The sequence below is a fragment of the Ovis aries genome, chromosome 15, assembly GCF_016772045.2.
Source record: "Ovis aries strain OAR_USU_Benz2616 breed Rambouillet chromosome 15, ARS-UI_Ramb_v3.0, whole genome shotgun sequence".
In the NCBI taxonomy this organism is placed as follows: domain Eukaryota; kingdom Metazoa; phylum Chordata; class Mammalia; order Artiodactyla; family Bovidae; genus Ovis; species Ovis aries.
In genome coordinates, this window is record NC_056068.1 from 77,449,550 (window position 1) to 77,466,924 (window position 17,375).

The window sequence follows — 17,375 nt, forward strand, 5'->3', positions numbered from 1 at the left end:
TATAGCTGATTTTGGCCATGTATATATACCTCATAAGTCCAGATTGGTTGATTTTCTTCTATTTATCACATTTCCACCTAGGATAGATGGAAAGAAATTTCTCACATATAACATTATCCACATATAAGTGCTTTTTTATTTTCTCTCAAGGTTTCATTTCTGTGTCTATTTTCTCAATAACAAATAGTGAGAATAGGAAAGGGATGCCTGATTTTTTTTTTTTTTACAGTACCATTTCTTGAATTCTACCAGGGCATAATGTCCAGTTATGTTTGATAATACATGCTAATAGAATGGTTACCTAAATATGCTGCATTCTACAGCATATTTAAATCAGGTATCAAAGTTGTTTATCAAGAATTAGTATTTTCCAGAAGAACAAAAACAATGCAAGGAAAGCATTTCAAAATAAAAATCAAATCTTTTTCTTCAAGTTTTGAATGCTTTCCATTTTAAAATGCCCATGACAAGGAATAATATACATCATCATATTCACATACTTATAAAGATTGATAACTAATTTCAGGTGGCTACAAACTGCTCTGAGTCATGGAAAACAGGAATAACATCACAGAATTTATTCTCCTAGGACTTTCTCAGAAAAAGGAAGTTGAAATTCTCTGTTTTTTACTGTTCTTACTTTGTTACATTGCAATTCTGACTGGAAACCTACTTGTCATGATTTCTATCGCCTCCAGTCAGCTTATGAAGCAGCCCATGTATTTCTTTCTGAGTTACCTCTCTCTGGCAGATCTTTGTTACACCTCCACTGTGACCCCCAAGTTGATCACTGACTTGCTGGCAGCAAAGAAGACCATATCCTACAACGGCTGCATGACACAGCTCTTCACCATGCACTTCTTTGGGGGGATCGAGGTCTTCATCCTCACGGGGATGGCCTATGACCGCTATGTGGCCATCTGCAAGCCTCTGCAGTACACTCTGATCATGACCAGACAGAAGTGTGTGGCCATGATCGCTGCTTCCTGCACTGGGGGCTTCCTGCATTCCTTTGGTCAGTTTCTCCTGGCCATCTTTGTACCCTACTGTGGCCCCAACGAAATAGACCATTACTTCTGCGATGTGTATCCGTTGCTGAAACTGGCCTGCACTGACGCCGCCAGAATCGGTCTCCTTGTCATCGCCAATTCGGGCCTCATGGGCCTGGTGACGTTTGTGGTCTTGTTGATATCCTACGCTGTGATCTTGTACTCTGTCAGGTCCTACTCTGTGGAGAATCGCCGCAGAGCTCTCTCCACCTGCAGTTCCCACATCACTGTAGTGGTTCTCTTTTTGCTCCTTTATTCTTCATTTACATTCGACCAGCAACTACTTTACCAGAAGACAAAGTGTTTGCTCTTTTTTATACTATCATTGCTCCCATGCTCAATCCTCTAATCTACACGCTGAGAAACCTGGAGATGAAGAATGCCATAAAGAAACTCTTGTGCCATATTGCAGTAGGAAAGGAAATGAACTAAAAGATACCTCTGATTTTCACTGCTGAACTTGTTGAATATATGAATTTTCTACTCTGAAGACTTTAAAATGTACAACGCTTGCCTTATATGCTTTTCTGTTTCATTTTGTTTTAGCAATATATAGATTTAAGTATGAGCAAAAGCTTACAACTGCCTGGATTTATCCAGACTCTCTGCTGTGCTCTTTTCTAGTTTTCTTGTTTTCTTATTTATATCTCCTCTTCCCCTCTGATCTTTTGGCCGTATAATCAATTTAGATATTTAGCAGTAGACTATCAAAGGCACCATGTAATACAAATCAACACTGAGAACCATAGAGTCCATTCTTGTATGTGACTTTATTCAATAAAGCCAATTCCGGGTAGGAATGATTTAAAGATAATTCCAACATTTTACTTGCATCATTTAAAGAATATTCTAAAAGACCAAATTTTGGACCTGCAAATATATTTCTTAAAAATATCCCTTTCTACTCTGATAATTTCGTAGCCAGTGGTGATCTGGAGCTTCTCATATGTCCAACACCAGTACTCTTATCTAAGCCCTAGATCAATCTCTTTTCTTTTGTTCAAAGGAACTGTCTCTCCCAACTCTGTCAGTGTAAATGTGAACTGCAACTCTGGCTAATTCTAGTACCTGATAGTGTATATTTGTTATGGGCATGTGTTCTAGACCCAGAATTGCTTACTGACTATGAGGACTGGGACATATGCTCAACAAACCATCCATCAAGTGATAATAATAGCCCAGCACACAGTCTAGTGAGGATATGGGCAGGACTGAAACACTGCTTAGTCACACAGTAAGTGCTCAATACATATGAGCTATTTTATTGCCCAGTCTCCCGTTATGCATCAGAAATGTAACCATTCTGATAATAACTTTCCTTTGGAGCAGTGAGAGTGTGAGAACGGGGCCCATATTAATGTCACACTCCTATTACTAGGCTTCCCTGGTGGCTCAGATAGTAAAGAATCCACCTGCAATGTGGGGGGTCTGGGTTCAATCCCTGGGTTGGGAAGATCCCTTGGAGGAGCGCATGACAATCTGTTCCAGTATTCTTGCCTGGAGAATCCCCATGGAGAGAGGTACCCGGCAGGCTACAGTCCAGGGGGTCACAAAGAGTAGGACATGACTGAGTGACTAAGCATGGCACGGTGTGCAATGGCACCTGTTACTGGTGAAGTTACTTTTTTCTTAGAGCGGGCAGGTGGAGAACATCACTTACAGTCAATGGTCATACCTTTGGCACTGTTCAAGCTAATGGCAGTTTTTCCAGTAAATTGAAAGTCATCCTGAAGAACCTTTGCCCAATGTCAGAAATGACTAGGAGCAAGATCAGGCCACTAGATAACTGATTAGGAATGGGTAGAATCTCAAAAGTCTTTTAAAAACTTCATCGATGATGTACTTGCATGGGAATTTGTTTTCAAGTTGTAGAGAGAGCCAGGCTAGGTAAAAATGAGTTGTCAATGTTGAGAATTCTTAAAATGGGTTCATAATATAAAAAAGAAAAATAGCATTGTTCTATGACTCACTTTAAAATGTCCAACAAATAAACCTAAAAATATGATGTGCTAGAAATTCTTATAGGAAGATCCTAACATATTTGCTTGTTGTTGTTTTAAACCTAGCTCTTGACAGCTATCTGAAAACTCCTGGAGAGGGTATGCGCAGTATACAGGTCAGAGGACATAACAGAGCAGGAAAGTGAAAGATCACTTTCTGGTATGAAATAAGCAGGGTCTTTAATAAGAAGACCAGCCAGCCCTCAAAGTTTCCCTCTGCTTCAGAAGCCCTATCCTCCAATCAACCAGACTTGTATTATTGAAAAATAAAACTTCAAAAATTAACACAAATGTTCCTATTTTATTTTCATTCTTGGAACAAAAGTTGTGAATGTGGATTATTAAAATACTGGAGTCTGCAGCCACATGGGTGGACCAAGAAATTATCTTACTAAGTGAAGTAAGTCAGACAGAGAAAAACAAATAAATGCAATCACTTTATGTGGATTCTAAAAGAAAAAAAAATACACAGATGGACTTATTTACAAAACAGAAAAAGACTCACAGACACAGAAAACAAACTTATGGTTACCAAAAGTAAAAGGGGAGGGGAGGGATAAATTGGGAGTTTGGGATTAACAGATACAGGCTACCAAATATTAAATAGATAAGCAACAATGATCTATTGTAGCACAGGAAACTATACTCAATATCGTGTAATAACCTACAATGAAAAGTAATCTGCGATGGAAAATATACATACATATGAACACACATATATATGAACTGAATCACATGACTATATACCCGAAACCAAGACAACATTGTAAATAAACCACAGTTTAATAATATAAGCAAGTGAACACTTCATTGTCAGTATCAGTCAGGGAATTATGATTTAATGCCTCCACTTTTGCACTGTGATCTCCTCCCTTCTCAGCTTCTCAGGAGCATCAGCCATATTTCTCTCTTCAGTTGGATCATTAATAGCACATATAATATCAAGAAAGCACAGTGAGATTCTTTGTAATTTAGTGAGTGACCTTACTAGTTCTTGCATTCAGGTTATTATCTACCTTTCATTATTTTTGGCTAAGACATTTTACAACTCAGAATAGAGAAGCTGACTCACACAAAGTAATATCAATGTCAACAATGTCTGGCCATAGCAATTCAAATTGTGTCAGGTGAAATGCAATTAAGGATAGCCCTTTGGATATTTGACTAGTTTTGTATCAACTTATAAATTCATTTTAGCACCCCTTACTGACGATAAATGTGTGGTGAACTATTGCTTGAACTGATGGTAACATCTTACTCATTTCTACATTAAATATTAATAATAAAATCAATAGAATCTTTGAAGTGTCCATTCATTTGCATAAAAATTCAAATATATTTTCTTTTAAAATGTATCCTCTGACAAATGGTAAACTTTAAAGAAACTACAGAAATAGATCCATTCACAGATACCCACTGACTGTTTAAAAATATTCAATGGTATATAAAAGATCTTAGAAGCTTTCATATAAACAATAAAGATGAAGTAAATTTTTTAAAAGATGAATTCAGTCATGTGATTTCAACTTTTCAACAAATATAAATACTACATTTTAAGGTAAAAAATGAATGAGAAAATACAATTGTCTTATGAAATTACATAAAGTAAAATTTAAGAGGCAACTCATTCGAAGAATTGACTCACTAGAAAAGACTCTGATGCTGGGAGGGATTAGGGGCAGGAGGAGAAGGGGACGACAAGGATGAGATGGCTGGATGGCATCACTGACTGGATGGACATGAGTCTGAGTGAACTCCAGGAGTTGGTGATGGACAGGAGGCCTGGCGTGCTGTTGTTCATGGGGTCACAAAGAGTTGAACACGACTGAGCGACTGAAGGAAATGAAATGAATAAGGAATAAATATCTGTATAACATAAAAATGTCCAAGATTTCCACTTGCCTAAAACGTCTATAGATTAAAAAGAAATGACCCACAACTTCCTATTTGTTTACTTAAAATATACTATTGTGATCGTACATTTGCTTGCTTTCTTGTTTGTTTCATTGTCTGTCTCTTTCCTTGGCCTCCGGCCTCGCCGAGGACAGAGGCTGTTTTGTTCCCCACTGAATACGTTCTCTAGGGCTTCCCTGGTGGCTCTGTGGTAAAGAACCCGCCTGCCAGTGCAGGAGACATGAGTTTGATCCCGGGGTCAAGAAGTTCCCCTGGAGAAGGAAAACGGAAGCCCACTCCAATATTCTTGCTGGAAAATTCCATGGACAGAGGAGTCTGGCAGGCTACATTCTGTGGGTTTGCAAAACAGTGGGACATAACTTAGCGACTAAACAACAATAAATGCCTTCTCCATAGTAAGCTTTGTCCAACTCAGACCTTTTAGAATTAAGAGATAGCAAATATTTTTATATGAATAAATGTATGAGACCATTTTATTTTTGTTACAGTTCTTTTTAAAATATATTTTCTGCAATACACATATGGAAAATTCAATCAGAAAAAGTCTATCTTTTTAGAAAGGAGTTGGCCTTACAAAGATAAATTGGAAAATTGTCTGTGCATCTGCAAGAGAGCCCATGGGGGCATGTCAGCTTCCCCCCCCCACCCCAAAAAAAAAGCATAGGGGTAAAGCATAGGAGTCTTTTCCAGGCATCAGCCAGAAATTATAGTGCCCTAACAAGCTTCATTTTTTTTTCTCCCAGGAAAAATTAAGTCTTAAATCCTGGGTCTACCCTCTGAACTTTTAATTCTAGCTGTAGGGTACTCAATATTTCTCACGGCAGCTCACTGCAGTCTCCTTCAGCTAACTGATTCTGCCCTGTCCTGACAAATGAGCATTATATTCTCCATGTCCATAGACATTATATGCTCCATTTCCTCATAGTCTCCATGTCCCATGTCTGATCTCAGTGCTTTGGATGTTGATGCAATAGGGAAATGCAAGTAAGAGCTTTGGCATATTTATTTATTAGGTAGAAATTGAGAAATTGAAGCTATGATTTACATCTTTGGCAAAGTATACTGATGGGAAATTTCTATATCTTCAGAGATTGAGACCTTTTCTATATGACACATATTGTCAGAATTCTCCTTAAATGCCAATTTAACATCAAGCAGAATATATCATGTATATATGTATACATACATATGTATATATGTAACTTTTTTATAGAGACAAAGGTAAAATATCAGAGACACATTTATTTTTTAGAAATGGAAAAACTGCATGCTAAAAAAAATTTTCAAAATTAGTTCCGTTTACCAAACATATCTGTGACAATGGAACTCATGAGTTCTCTTGTAAGATTTTATGCAATTAGAGATGTATTACTGCATGGAAATGATAATTTTTAAAATTCTGACTTTATGTTAGGTGTGAAGCCTCATCTTATAAGAAATCTTAAATATGATGACTTAAGCAGCTGGTAAGTTAAATCCAGTTCCTAATTATAAAAGTCACTTTCCTAAAAATGAATATTTGAATCATTCTGATTGTATTTATGATCTAAGTCTTCTAACTAACCTTTGAAAAATTCCAGAAACTTTGAAATGCTATTTTTACTATTTGGGAAAACCTGGCTTCAACTATCATGACTTGTGATTTGCACATGAGCTCTTAAAGTAATCAGTGCCATGTCTCTCCGCAGTTATCAGAATATTACTAGACTTACTTGTCTTTTCATATTTCACAAACTTAATCATATTATTAGTCCTTTGGATTCCATTATGGAAAAAAGTTTAATATGAAGAAGAATGTACTGGCCCAGCAGATAAGTGGACAGTATTGCAGTGAAGGAACTGAAGATATATTTTTTTAAAAAGAAAATCAAAACACCAGTATGCTTCTAAGATTATGCAGAAGCAAAAATGTATGATGAAATTTTCAAACAAGCTATTTGAATGGATAGTATTTAAGTGGTAGATTTCTTTTTCCTAAGTTTAGTTGAGATAAAGAAAAATTATCAAAGGAGAACATAAACATCTCTCTAATTTGGATAAGGTTAATTAATTCAAAAGAAAGAAAACCAAAAAAACTGGCTGAAATAAGCAGTACATTTATCTTCAGAAATGTGGGGAAGTCAGCTTAACCCAGACCAAAGAGAAAGATTTGGCTTAATGATAGGATGTTTCCCCAAAGTGAGCAACCCCAGCCTTCAGGTAAGAAAAAGCAGATTGTTTACGGTGGGAAACTCTGCTATGTCTTATCCATATTTTATCCCATGTTACAATATTACATGCTTTAAATAAGCTATTCAAAATGTATAGTAAGAATAATATAATATACCCATTGACATGACAAATATAATGTCAATGACAATGAATATTTACTAAATGTTTTATCTTAATATACACCAGTTTCTGTCCTAAGCTGTTGTATAAGTGAACTCATCACATCTTTACAGCAGATCTCAGAGTTAATTACAGTATTATTCACTTTATACATGAAGAAGAAGAGATTATGTTTTTATCTGTGATTATGCTCCAAGTGAATTTTGGAGCCAGTATCTCATTCTATGTAGGTCCAGAACTCATAACCTTAATTACTAGAATCTACTACCACTCGAATAGTGTGAGGACCTCTTAGATTTATAACACTATGTGGATTCCAAGAGGAAGAAGGGGAAATTAACATGTTTTTGAGCATCAAGTTCTGTACATGTAAGGCTATTTACATTCCACAGTAATCCTGTAAATTAGGCACCGCATGCTTATTTTAAGGAAGAAGGAAAAAGTATTTAAGGAGGTGAAGACTCTTGCATTTGAGTATGAGAGCTGTGTCTGAACACAACTCTATCTCTGAAGTTTCTGATATTAATATTAATAATATTTCCTATCTTGTTCAGGGAAGGATAGTACAAGATACAATTCCTGAGATGGTGTACTTATATTTTCTCTGGGGCCTTGATCTTATAGTTAGTAATCATGTGTGTGTTATTTGCTCAGTTGTATCTGACTCTTTGTGACCCCATGGACTGTAGCCTACCAGGCTCCTCTGTCCATGGAATTCGCCAGGCAAAAATATTTATCAAAGTGTGTAGCCATTCCCTTCTCCAGGAGATCTTCCCAACCCAGGGACTGAACCCTGGTCTCCATCATGGCAAGCAGATTCTTACCACTGGAGCCACCAGGGAAGCCCTTAGTAATTGCTGAAAATTTTCCTTTATTGTTCTGTTACTCCCACCAAACAACACAGACCTTCAGAATGGTGGAACTGTGAAAAACACGTTTTTCTGCAACACTATAGAAAATATTTCTCTCTCACTCTACACTAAATTCAATTTCTGTCACTCATGATCAACTTCAAACCTAACTCATCACTAGCACGCTGTGTTAATTCAAACAAGTGTCTTAACTCAGATATGCTTCCATTTCCCTTTGTAAAATATGAGACTGCTTGTTTTGAAATTCAAAGTCTTTTTTTTTCAAAGTCTTATTTAGTGGTCAAAACTGCTACTGCCAAGTCGCTTCAGTCGTGTCCGACTCTGTTCGACCCCATAGACGGCAGCCCACCAGGCTCCCCCGTCTCTGGGATTCTCCAGGCAAGAACACCAGAGTGGGTTGCCATTTCCTTCTCCAATGCAGGGAAGTGAAAAGTGAAAGTGAAGTCATTCAGTCGTGCCTGACTCTTAGCGACCCCATGGACTGCAGCCTAGCAGGCTCCTTCATCCATGGGATTTTCCAGGCAAGAGTACTAGAGTGGGTTGCCATTGCCTTCTCCGAAGTGGTCAAAACTAAGGTGCTAATATTTTAAGACAATGTCTGCTGCATGATAAATGAGATATCCATGCACTGTCATCATTATCGTTGTTATCATTTTATTATCACTGTCTCAGATTTTCTCCAACAATTATGTGGTTTGCTGGAGGAAATCAGAGTGCCGGAGCCATCTTCACCCTCTTCTTCTCAGAATATCCCAACCTCCAGGTTCCCTTGTTCCTGGTTTTCCTCACCGTCTATGCAGTCACCATGGTGGGGAACCTGGGCATGGTCACCATCATCAGGATCAGTCCCAAACTCCACACCCCCATGTACTTTTTTCTCAGTCACTTGTCCTTGGTTGATTTCTGCTATTCCACCACAGTTACACCCAAACTCTTGGAAAATTTGGTTGTGGAAGACAGAACGCTCTCGTTCACGGGATGCATCATGCGATTGTTCTTGGCTTGTATGTTTGCAGTGGCAGAGGCATTCATGTTAGCAGTGATGGCCTATGACCAATTTGTGGCCATTTGTAAGCCTCTGCTCTGCACAGCAGTCATGTCCCCAAAGCTCTATGCATCCTTAGTGGCCTGTCCCTACATGTGGGGTGTAGTCTCCTCGCTGACACTCACCTGTCCTCTCCAGACATTATCCTTCTGTGGGTCTAACATCATGAATAATTTCCCCTGTGAGCACTCTGCCATTGTCTCCATCTCCCGCTCTGACCCCTTTATCAGCTAAGTGATCTCTTTTGCCATCTCCACATTCAATGAGGTGAGCAGCCTGGCAATTATCTTCACTACGTGTATTTCCACTTTTGGCACTATCATAAAATGCCTCTGCTGGGGGGCGCCAAAAGCCTTCTCTACTTGTGCCTCCCATCTGACGGCCATCATCATGTTCCACGGGACAATCCTGTTCCTTTATAGTGTATCCAGGCCCAAAAACTCATGGCTCAGGGTCAAAGTAGGTTCTGTGTTTTATATAGTAGTGAGTCCCATGCTGAACCCTCTGATCTATAGCCTCAGGAACAAAGATGTGAAAGAGAGTGTCAGGAAATTAATGAATCACTTAATACAATTTGGTCGAAGATCTGTATGTCCAAAAGAAATATGATCTATTACATAGTATTGATTAAATCTTCTTGTAGAGATGATGACTCAAATTATGTAGTCAACTCACTAGGTCGTAAATTTAGAGCCATAAATTGGCTATTTGATCTCTTAGTTTTTGTTCAGTTCAATGTCAAATAAAATAGCTGTATATCATGTGTAAAATGATGTGTGTTGAAAAGTGAAACTGAGTTGTTCAGTCATGTTTGACTCTTTGCCACCCCATGGACTATAGCCTGCTAGGTTCTTCTGTCCATGGAAGTCTCCAGGAAAGAATAATGGAGCGGGTAGCCATTACCTTCTCCAGGGGATCTTCCTGACCCAGGGATTAAACCTGGGTTTCCTGCATTTCAGGGAGCTTCTTCAACTTCTGAGCTAACATGGAAGCGCTGTGGGTGAAGAGTGTCTCCCAAATATCCATGTCACCCAGCACTCAGAATGTCACCTTATTTGGAAATAAGAGCTTTGCAGATGTAATTAAAGTAAGAGTCAAGATGAGCTTAAAGTGAACCCAAAATCCAATGAGAGTGTCCTTATAAGAGACAGAAAAAGATACACAGAGACACAGGGAAGGAGGGTGTGTGACTTCTGCTTCTCTCTCTTCCTCCTAAACCACACACAACTCTTAAACAACAACAACAACAACTAATTTTTAGTATTGTTGCACATAACTGCTTCCTGGCTGTTTGTAAACCTGCACTCTACACAGCTGTTGCGCCCCAGAAGCTGTGCTCCATCCTTCTGGCTGGTGCTACAGCTGAGCATAGACTGTTTCTCACACTCATCTTTTCAGTTGTGCTCCCTACTGTGAGTCCATCTTAGTAAACATATTTTGTATGAGTATTCTGCTGCCCTTTTGGATCTTGTTTTACTTTAGCCAATTCAATGAACTAAGAAAGTTCATAGCCATCATTTCCTAGCTTTCCCTTCTCTCACTATATTAAAGATACTTTCTACCTGTGGGCATCACAGAGTCCTGTCTACCTGTGCCTTCCACACATCATCATCCTCTCTCTATAGCACGTGCGTGCTGTGTGGAAGTCACTTCACTCATGTCTGGCTCTTTGAGACCCTGGACTGTAGCCTGCCAGGCTCCTCTGCCCATGGGATTCTCCAGGCAAGAATACTGGAGTTGGTTGCCAAGCCTTCCTCCAGCGCATCTCCCAGACGCAGGGACTGAACCAGAATCGCTTATGTCTCCTGCAGGTACCTTATCACTAGCGCCAACTGGGCAGCCCTCTATAGTATGCTCAGTTCCAAATGCTCATAAGTGATTGTTCGAGTAGAGTCTGTTTTATACCATGCCAATCCTCACACTGAACTCAGTGACATACAGTATGCATACTGCCACACTCACTGACATAATAGCTTGAAATGGAGAAAGATGAAACACCTTGTAAGGAAGTTAATAGGCTCCAAAATATGTTAGTGCTCAATCCACTGTTAATAAATATATTTCTATTAAATCATGTATGTGCCTATTCAAATACCACCTACCAAGAAAAGTCTTTTCTGAAAATCTAATAAAATGAGATAATCACTCTTTACCCCCGTAATGATAATTTTTTTGTAGGAACAGATGATATGTTAAATACATGCATTAATTTATTTTCCTCATTTCCTTCTCCTTCTATACACTCCAAGAGAGTAGAAATTTCTGGTATTATTATTGGATCTGATATCTCTAATGCCTAGAAATTCACCTAGAAAACACATTTGGCCTTCAATGAATACTTGCTGGATGAATAAAAATGAAAATTTCTGACTAAATTCATAACATTTACTACTGTGCTCACCTAGGTAAGGGAGCTTCCCTCTTGGTTCAGATAGTAAAGAATCGCCCTGCAATGCAGGAGACCCAGGTTCAATCCCTGGGTCAGGAAGATGCCCTGGAGAAGGAATGGCAACCCACTCCATATTCTTGTCTGGAGAATCCCAGGGACAGAGTAGCTTAGCTACAGTCCATGGGGTCACAAAGAGATGGACACGACTAGGTGACTGACTCTTCACCTGGGTAAGACTTTAGATGATGTCTCCTTAATGAATATAGTTGTCACATGAGATTTAGAAAGCTAAAATAGCATACATAATACACTCAATGACTTATATGAATGCTTCTATTGCTGAGCACTCTAACTTGAAATATATTTCTTTGTCTAATTTTAAGTCTTTAGCTGTAGCTGCACATTCTATAAACATTTGACTCTCCTGCAGTTTTCAGAACCACAAAATGACACTTCCATTATCAAAAGGGTATCTCACAAATAGTCCTTGAATGTAGTTTATTAACACTGGTCATGTTCAATTTAGAGATCTTGCCCTTCTTAAGCTAATACCAATTTCAGAAAACCTGAAGAGTTTATTCAAATTTCTCCAAGCCAGGCTTCAACAATATATGAATCGTGAACTTCCAGATGTTCAAGCTGGTTTTAGAAAAGGCAGAGGAATCAGAGATCAAATTGCCAACATCCTCTGGATCATCAAAAAGCAAGAGAGTTTCAGAAAAACATCTATTTCTGCTTTATTGACAACTGTGTGGATCACAATAAACTGTGAGAAATTCTGAAGGAGATGGGAATACCAAACCACTGGACCTGCCTCTTGAGAAATCTATATGCAGGTCAGGAAGTAACAGTTAGAACTGGACATGGAACAACAGACTGGTTCCAAATAGGAAAAGGAGTATGTCAAGGCTATATATTGTCACCCTGCTTATTGAACTTCTATGCAGAGTACATCATGAGAAATGCTGGGCTGGAGGAAGCACAAGCTGGAATCAAGATTGCTGGGAGAAATGTCAGTAACCTCAGCTAGCAGATGACATCACCCTTATGGCAGAAAGTGAAGAAGAACTAAAGAGCCTCTTGATGAAAGTGAAAGAGGAGAGTGAAAAAGTTGGCTTAAAGCTCAACATTCAGAAAACTAAAATTTTGGCATCTGGTCCCATCACTTCATGGGAAATAGATGGGGAAACAGTGGAAACAGTGGCTGACTTAAATTTTTTGGGCTCCCAAATCACTGCAGATTGTGATTGCAGCTGTGAAATTAAAAGACGCTTACTCCTTGGAAGGAAAGTTATGACCAACTTAGACAGCATATTAAAAAGCAGAGACATTACTTTGTCAGCGAAGGTCCATCTAGTCAAGGCTATGGTTTTTCCAGTAGTCATGTATGGATGTGAGAGTTGGGCTGTAAAGAAAGCTGAGGGCCAAAGAATTGATGCTTTTGAAGTGTGGTGTTGGAGAAGACTCTTGAGAGTCCCTGGACTGCAAGGAGATCCAACTAGTCCATCCTAAAGGAGATCAGTCCTGTGTGTTCATTGGAAGGACAGATGTTGAAGCTGAAACTCCAATACTTTGGCCATATAATGTGAAGAGCTGACTCATTTGAAAAGACCCTGATGCTGGGAAAGATTGAGGGCAGAAGGAGAAGGGGATGACAGAGGATGAGATGGTTGGATGGCATCACCAACTCGATGGACATTGATTTGGGTAAACCCTGGGAGTTGGTGATGGACAGGGAGGCCTGGCGCTCTGTGGTTCATGGGGTCGCACAGAGTTGGACATGACTGAGCAACTGAACTGAACTGAAACTGAGGGTGTTTGTGTCACTCAAGAGCTTTACTACCATTATCTACTTCTCTAGTCACATATTTGAACGTTGGAATTTGTCCTTGCTTACTTCACTATGATTATTTTCCAAAATCACTTTTCCCATCAGGCACTTCTCTATTTCCAGGGATACCAGATCTCTTAGGGTTTCACTCTGTTGAGAAGCACTTAAATTCTTGTCTTGTTCCTTATCTTTGAGGGAAAGATTTTACCTTTTCACTATTTAATGTCATGTAAGCTGAGTTTGTCACATATGTCCTTTAGTTATGTTGAGATAGGTTCCCTCTCTAACTGGTTTACTGAGAATTTCATCATGAAAAAATTTGAATTTTGTCATTTGTTTTCTGCATTTATTGAGATGATTAATTACTTTTACTCGTGCTTGTTAATGTGGTATATCACACTAACTGATCTGCACATGTTGAACTGTCCTTGCATGCTTGGAATAAACAACACTTGATCATAGTGTATGATCTTTTCAATGCAGTTTTGAAGTTGGTTTTCCAACAGAAGCTTTTGCATTCATGTTCATCAGGAATATTGACGCTTAATTCTTATTCCTTGCTGTGTTTTGTCTGGTATTGACATCAAGGTAATGCTGGGTTCATAACACGAGTTTGGAAGTATTGCCTATGCTTCTATTTTTATGTTTTGGAAAAATTTAAAAATTATTAATTCTTCAAATGTTAGAGTTCACCAATGAAGCCATGTGGTCCTGGACTTATCTTGTGGGGGAGCTTTGGATAACTGATTCGTTGTCCTTACTAGTATTTTGTCTATTCAGATTTTCTATTGTTTCATCATTCAGTCTTTGTAGGGTGTTATGCTTTAGGAATTTAACAATTTCTTCTAAGTCATTTGATTTTTTGAGGGTGGGGAAGGGATGTATATTGTTCATAGTAGTTTCTTATGATCCTTGGTTTTTCTGTAGTATCAATGGTCATATCCCTTCTGCCACTTATAGTATTATTTATTTGAGACTTCTCCCTTATCTCGATAAATTTAGCTATTTTTTCCTCCATTTTGCTTTCCTTTTCAAAAGTACGGCCTTTACGTTGATTGACTTTTTCTATTTCATTTGTTTTAACTCTGATCTTTGTTATTTCTTTTCTTTTACTAACTTTTAACTTAGCATGTTCTGCGTTTCTAGTTCCTTGGGGTACAAAAGGTCTAGCTTTTTTTTCCTTCTTCTTCTTAATGTAAGCATTTTTTCACTGCAAACTTTTCTCTTAAAGCTGTGTTTATTGTAATTTGTTATTGTCCTCTAATTTTGGTCATGATATTTTTCTATTTCCATTTGTCTCAGGATATTTTAAAATTCTTTTTTGATTTCTTCTCTAAACTACTGGTTGTTCAGGGATATGTTTAATCTCCATACATTTGTAAAATTTTTAAACTTATTTCTCTAACTGAGTTCTAGTTTTACACTGTCGGGGTTGGGAAAGTGTTTGATATGGTTTATATTTTCTGTGACATTCTTGAATGAAGGTCTTACTGTTTGTTAGAGTCAGTTGATCTGGAGACATGTCAACCCTTAAAGGGTTAGTCACTCAGTCATGTCAGACTCTTTGTGACCTCATGGACTGTAACCCACCAGGCACCTATGTCCACAGAATTCTCCAGGCAAGCATACTGAAGTGGGTAGCCATTCCCTTCTCCAAGGGATCTTCCTGACCCAGGGATCAAACCCAGGTCTCCCATATTCCAGGCAGATTCTTTACCATATCCCTAGGACAGTCAGAAAAGCTGAGGTATATCTATGTGTACAAGTTCCTTCCAGGGAGATACTGGTAAATTGAGGTTGGAAGCCCTCAGACAATTGAATAAGTCAATTTTAATTTTGTAATTCCATTTATAGGACTTAAAATATTCTAGCCTTTTAGTTCACGTCCACTAGATCTCATAATAACAGCCAAATTGTGGATCAAATGAATCTTTAGAAGCTCTGATACAGGGCAGTCAAATAGAAATTACTTAACCAGATTACACACTTATATTCCCTAAATTAGCAATAATGCACTGAGACTCCATTTTTCTAGCTCAAAAAATGATTTTTACCATGTTTCTGCTGATAAATAACAGTTCTAAAATATTGTGTGTAAAATGAGAAAACATACTACAGGTGAAAACCCCTGAAGTGTTTTATTAAAAAAAAATTATTCATAAGTTCTTTCCAGTATGATTCTGTGGAAGAGGTCAGTTTCTCACAAATGCCCCCTGTGGAAGCCAGAGAATCTTCTTGGGCTTTAATTTCATTCTGAATTGTTTTTGCACAAAGTCACTCTACAATGATAGCTAGAAAATCTAAGAAACAGTGGGTTTTTTTAACTTTTGCAACTGTAATAAACAAGTACATGAATTTTACATGCTTCTTCAAATATATCTGTATTGTTTAGACATACTGATTCAGTGCTTTAGCATCAGATTCTAGAGCAGAAACCCACAAAATAGATACATATTAAGAATGTATCCAGATGAATGCTCTTCACTTCTAGTGTGATATGTATCTTCTTTATAGATCAGCACCTTGGTATTCACAACCATTTTATATTCTTTCTTAAAATTTATTATATATATATATGTATTCAAGCCACATACCATATCTTCAGTTAATTTTTATTTTGTTAATTATTGATGTCTAATGAACACTCACAAATGTTATCTACTCTGTTTATTCCTTCCTTTTTCTTTACTTTGTTCTCTCTCTCTCTTTCTCCACTTGTGTCCCAAACATTAGGGAAGTGCTTTGGATAATACAGGTAGAATGTAGAATCCTTGAGCAAAGATTGTTCACAATCTCATACTGTAGGCCATGATTTCACAAACAGGACAATATTAAATAGAATGATTAAAGAAAATGGTTGTCTGTGAACTCTAAAAAGGAACATTTAATCAGAGCTAAGAACGGGAGGAGTTGATAGCTAGTTATTAAAGAAAACTATGCAATTTACCAAGGTACTTTATTTTTTATTTATTTATTTTTTGCTAGGCAAATGTAAATTTATTTATTTTAAAATATAAATTTATTTATTTTAATTAGAGGTTGATTACTTTACAATATTGTATTGGTTTTGCCATACATCAACATGAATCCGCCACAAGTATACACATGTTCCCCATCCTGAACCTCCCTCTCTCCCTCCTCATACCATCCCTCTGGGTCGTCTCAGTGCACCAGCCCCAAGCATCCAGTATCCTGCATTGAACCTGGACTGGCGATTCGTTTCATATATGATATTATACATGTTTCAATGACATTCTTCCAAATCATCCCACCCTCTCCCTCTCCCACCGAGTCCAAATTGCTTTCAGTTTTGGGTTTCTTAATTCTAAAAAGGTGTGTGTATGTATGTATCTGTGTGTTCAGTTGCATCCAGCTCTTTGTGACCCTAGGGACCACAGCCTGCCAGGCTCCTCAGTTCATGGAACGTCCCAAGCAAGAATATTGGAGCAAGTTGCCATTTCCTATTCCAGGGGATATGCCTGACCCAAGGATTAAATCCGAATCCCCTGCATCTCTTACACTGGCAGGCAGATTGTTTACCACTGAGGCACTGGGAATCCCCTGAAAAGGTATACAGCTGCTCAACTCAAGACCTCGATAAGTGTCAAATTATCTTCCTAGAATCATTTCCTTCTCAAATTTTTGGATCTGACAATATCTCCTTTAAAGAAAACCTTTCTTCTGCACACTATGTTTTGACATTTGTTCCTAGATTTTTAACCCTATATTTGTTGTTTTAATTAATGAAAGTCTTAAACTTTACTATGAATTGTATGTGTGGTTAGTTAGTAAATGTTTCTTTATTCATCTAGATTATAAGTTCCATTTTTATACAAACTAATGGGTTTCTAAAGAAATGTAGAGCACTTAGAGGCAGACAAAGAAGAATTAAATATTAATACGCTTGAAATAAAATTTGAATGAATGAATACACACAAAAATAT

General features: G+C 37.9%; 1 protein-coding gene and 1 pseudogene across 1 annotated transcript; both read left to right on the forward strand.

The window, feature by feature from the left end:
* The first annotated feature begins 549 nt into the window (after positions 1 to 549).
* On the forward strand, positions 550 to 1,481 carry LOC101120814 (olfactory receptor 4P4-like). Its single transcript, XM_004022801.5, is given in 2 exon segments — positions 550 to 1,288; positions 1,291 to 1,481. Coding segments are annotated over 2 exon segments (930 nt in total).
* Positions 1,482 to 8,854: 7,373 nt separating this feature from the next.
* LOC101120558 (olfactory receptor 5D13-like) lies at positions 8,855 to 9,820 on the forward strand (annotated as a pseudogene).
* Positions 9,821 to 17,375: the final 7,555 nt, after the last annotated feature.